This window comes from Triticum aestivum, chromosome 2B (assembly GCF_018294505.1).
Source record: "Triticum aestivum cultivar Chinese Spring chromosome 2B, IWGSC CS RefSeq v2.1, whole genome shotgun sequence".
Taxonomy (NCBI): Eukaryota; Viridiplantae; Streptophyta; class Magnoliopsida; order Poales; family Poaceae; genus Triticum; species Triticum aestivum.
Window position 1 is genome coordinate 405,106,555 of NC_057798.1, and position 4,677 is coordinate 405,111,231.

The 4,677-nt window shown below is 48.4% G+C and overlaps 1 protein-coding gene across 1 annotated transcript; it reads right to left on the reverse strand.

The window, feature by feature from the left end:
- Positions 1 to 2,001: 2,001 nt before the first annotated feature.
- Positions 2,002 to 3,585, reverse strand: LOC123045170 (uncharacterized). The gene has a single exon (XM_044468115.1). It carries the CDS (start codon positions 3,291 to 3,293, stop codon positions 2,301 to 2,303), a length of 993 nt encoding a protein of 330 aa, XP_044324050.1. The 5' UTR covers positions 3,294 to 3,585; the 3' UTR covers positions 2,002 to 2,300.
- Positions 3,586 to 4,677: the final 1,092 nt, after the last annotated feature.

Consider the following 4,677-nt stretch of genomic DNA (forward strand, 5'->3'; position numbering starts at 1 on the left):
CGGGAAAGGGAGATCGGAGATAGAAGGCCTAGGGCGCAGCGGCGCGATCTCCCCCGTGTCGCCGAGGGTTGGCGACGCGGGGGTCGGGAGTTGGACCGCAGCCAACGGGATGGACAAGAGAACCAGGCGGAGGCACTACCATGAGTACTCCACGGGATTATTTCAGATATCTCTTCCGCTCTAAAACGACAAGAATTTGTTCATGCCAACTCTAAAATACAATCTTAAAAGGCCCCATTACTGAAAGCAAACTCTAAAAGGCACCCGTCACAGCGAACAAATCCCAGAATCTGCCCAAACCCAATGCGTTGGACATAATCATATTCAGTAGGTTGTTGGCATATATGGGCTCAAAGAAACCCAAGCACTTGGAAACTTATGCTCAAGCAAGATCTTGCACTTCGTGAATACACGATTAAGCAGAAAAGTTTGACAGTTTTAAAGGACTAGATTTGGTCTCACCTAGGGTCATGACACCAGACGATTAAGAACTTTTTATATCAATTGATGATCCCCAAAGCTGGAATTGGATAAGTTTTTGTTGCTTTCTTTTTCTTTCTTTCTTTTGCATGTACATATTATTGCGATTATGTCTATAAAAATACCGTAGAGCAATTGTTATTTCGGTAAGAGATAGTGGGATAAACTATATAGGTGGGATAAACTATATAGGTGGGATAATGAGGTGGCATGTGTGCATTTTGTGAGAAGTAGAGATAGTGGGACAAACTATTTAGGCACTAGTATATTGGATATAGACTCCAATGATATTTACCATAGTACTACTAATAAAGTATATTCAAATGATAGAGAGAATAAATAATTCATCCGTGGTGAAGTGCGTTTGAAAAGCTGGAGCTAACTAATGAATTTATTACTAAAAATGACTGTTCAGAAAATCTTCCGGTTCAGTGATTTATCGTCCGATTTATCGCTACTTTTGGGGTGACCGATAAGATTATGCCTTATCTTCACGTTTATCGTTTGGGCCGATTTATCACCCTGAGAAGCGATTTATCGGGAATCTACCGATAAATCAGGCCTATTCATAGCACTATGTTTGCAAAAACTATCTTTTATTTGTGTTTTGTGGACCTTGTTACGCAATATGTACCATTGTCCTATTTTGTTTGTCATTATACTGTGATTCAAAAGGAATCACAGGTAACACTTGTGTCCAATATTGTTTTGGTGTCGAATATATCATATTTTAGTGTTGGGAACCTAGGATTTGCAAAAAAAAATGTCCGATTAATAGTTGACCGATAAAATCAATTAATCGGCCGATTTCTGGTTAATCTCTAATCCCCAGCTAACCTAGATGCCAACGATAAGCGATATCCTCAACATTGCAAAAAATGATCATATATTTCATAATAACTTGTCGTCTTTACATTTTTCAAGATGCAACTGGTCAGCCAAAAACACATGAGGTTCCAGGATACAACTAACCTAAAAGTAAAGCAAACCCTGGAATCCTGGATGCCATAATACAGCTAGTGGCTCCTAACTGAAAGTAGCAATGGGCATATAGCATGCACCTAGATCTCCCATAATGATTTCAGCACTCTCGTGCACATCTCCAATATTAATGCAAAGTGGCTTTGGCCAACTGAATTGCACCTAGCAGCATATTGTTAAAGCAACTTGGCACAGACCCATGCCACCAAACTGCAACAAGAGTCTCCCGCAAGTTGAAGCTGCCGAAGAAGAAACTCCGAATCTACTAATGCAGGAGTAAATTAAACAGCAGTGGTGAAGTGCGTTTGGAAAGCACAAGTGCATTATTGAGGGGGAGCAATCACCAAAGCAAGCAACTCTGCAAAGCACAAGCGCATAAATTGAGGAGCAGTCACTAAAGAACTCGGTGGATGCATTCAGTATCTGGGGATTGAGCAGAAATCGGGTGGAGTTGTGAAATTTTAGCTATATTTTTTGAACAAACTGCGAACTAATATATCATGCCTCAATTTGTCATCAGCTATATTATGTGCATTCGCCGAAAAAACAAACACCATGTTACTCTGTCCATTAGAGATGATAGGATGGGCTCTTGAATAGTACTAGGGCACGCATGACTAATAAGCATACAAAGAAGAAGTGGTAGCAGTGGTGGATGGCATGACAACTGACAAGTTACAATTTAGAAAGAGCAATCGAATCCTAATCCCGGTGGGAAGTGCAGAATTTGCGTTGTTCGCTTTGCCCGCAAAATCTGCATTTTCCACCGCACTTACTAGCAACAATTTCCTACTTACAGTTACAGGAGCACACTTGCAGTAGAATCTAGAGGACAGCGGCTACTTGTGAGCAGCTGCGGTGACATCGGCAGGGAGGTCCTTGACTCCGACCAGCACAATCTTCTCGTAGACGATGTCGGAGGAGGACGGGTGCATGGGGTACTCCACCGGCGCGACCGGCCGGCGCTTCCCCATGGAGTACCAGACGAAGAGCACGACGAATGTGAAGACGGCGCCGCACGCTGCCGCCAACAGCAGCGAAGCCCAGGGGTAGCGGTTGCCCGGGGGAGCGCGGAGGAGGCGGTCTGGCGGCGGCGTGGTGAGCGATAAGCCGGTGGGATTGAGTGGCTGGGAGTGCATGAGGTAGGGAGGCCCGTGGTTGGCCCTGAAGGCCCAGCTGAAGAGGCTGCAGTTGGCGTGGGAGGAAGCGAATCCGGCGAGCATGGGCTTGCTGCGGAGGAGATGGAGGAGGAGGGCGGAGTGGAGATGGAGCGGGTGGGAGAGCAGCGCGTGCGGCGGCTTGGGGAGGCGCGAGGCAGAGAGACGGACCTGAAGCGTGGCGGATGTGGCGTTGTAGTCTATCCATGAATGCAGCTTTTTGGGGATGCCGCGGGGGGCGGTCTGGGCGGCCGTTTCACCGGCGAGGTCGATTTGGACTCGGATGTGGCTGGAGTCCGCGGCGGCGAAGACGATGGCGAGGGCGAGGGCGTTAACGGCGGGTGAGGGCGAGGGCGCGGGCGCGGCGGGCGTTAGGAAGAAGGCGATGGAGGCGGCGTGAGATTTGGGGATAGGGTGGAGAGAGAAGGAGAAGTAGGTGGAGAAGCCGGCGGCGGCGGGGGCGAAGTGAATGGGTTTGTGGTACTGTACCCGGGCGCGCGGGGAGCGCATGGAGATGTCGCCGGCGGAGGTGGCATTGGCGCCGGTGAGAGCGAGCTGCGCGATGGCGCCGTCGCCAGGGAAGAAATCGAGGGCGAAGGAGGAGGACTGACGGGCCTTGCCGGCCACGGCGGCGGACGGCAGGAGCAGGAGGAGGAGCAGCAGGTGGAGCGGCATCGTCCCTCCTAGCACCGTGAGAGTGGTGAGGGCTGTCGATCTTGCGTCGCCTGCTTGCTTCGCTTCTCACCCTAGCTCCTCATGTCGACTTCAAATTCCTTGCTTCCCTCACACAGATAGATTTACAGTGGAGTGGAGTGGAGTGAAGTGGAGTAGATTGGCCAGAGGGGGCGTAGTGGGGGTGCTGCCGGAGCTAGCTGGTCGCTTTTGTTTGCTCGCTCGCTCGCTTTTTCCCTGTCGTCCCGTTGCTCTCTCTCTCTCTCTCTCTCATCACTTGTCACTCACTCGGGACGCTCACCCATTCATTCATTAATGCGGAGGGGTGTGGGGCGCGTGTTCCACTAGTGCAGAAGCAGCAGCTTGTCATTAATTAAGCTGCAGGAGGAGGAGAGGAGAGGAAAGGGCAAAGCACAAACACAAGAAACACAAACAAGTCACTCAGAGGGTGTTTGGATCACTAGAGACTAGAGACGTAGTAGTCACCTTTAGTCAGTAAACCTCCAAACACCCTGACTAGTGGGTGACTAAAACTAGTTTAGTCCCTAGTCACCCCACCCCCAACTTTTACTGACTAGATACTAGTAGTAGTCACCTTTAGTCAGTAAACCTCCAAACACCCCTGACTTTTACTGACTAAAGTCCCCCTCTCTCTCTCCTCTAATTGGTGTTGCACAAGGGACATTTAATACTGAGACATTTAATGTTGACTAGTAGTAGTCACCTTCCAAACAGGGTCTGACTAAAAACTTCTAGTCTGACTACTACTAGTCACATGACTAGAGAGTATCCAAACACCCTCTCAGTGGCAGCAATTTCAGCGCTAGTTACGACTCGACCTCCACCGGGAGTAAAATACACGCATCCGGCCTTCGAAAAAAAATAAATACTGTACGCATGCGTGCGTGCACTCTTTTTTCGGTGGTCACCACCTCGTTTAATCACCCCTAGCTCCTCAAAAGAAAGAAAAGTGCACCACACCACCCAGCACCATGGAGCCAAAAGCCGTGCCATCAAAGCAATCTTAGAGCAACCCGACGCGGCGACCCAAACGAACATCCGTTTTTTGTCTGCTTTGTTGAAACATGAGCAATTTATCATATGACTTTATTAACAAAAATGGTAGATAAAACATGACTATTATAATAGAGATGAAACAAGTCATGTAATCTAGCAGAATGAAGGCAAACAACATTTGTACATACGAACTAGAACAGAATATATGTAGAACAGAGGGTGGAACAAGAAAAGCAAGTGCAAGAAATTGTAGCATGATCTCAAACAGAGAGAACCAGAAGACGTACGGAGCAACGGCCGAAGCACCGGTCTTGGGGTCGGTGCCCTCGCCAGCCATGTCGTCGAAGAGGTTGTCGACGTCGGGAAATAA

What these genes read in the sequence shown, in the direction of transcription:
- LOC123045170 (XM_044468115.1), bottom strand. Translation starts at nt 3,293, where the DNA reads ATGCCGCTCCACCTGCTGCTCCTCCTCCTGCTCCTGCCGTCCGCCGCC.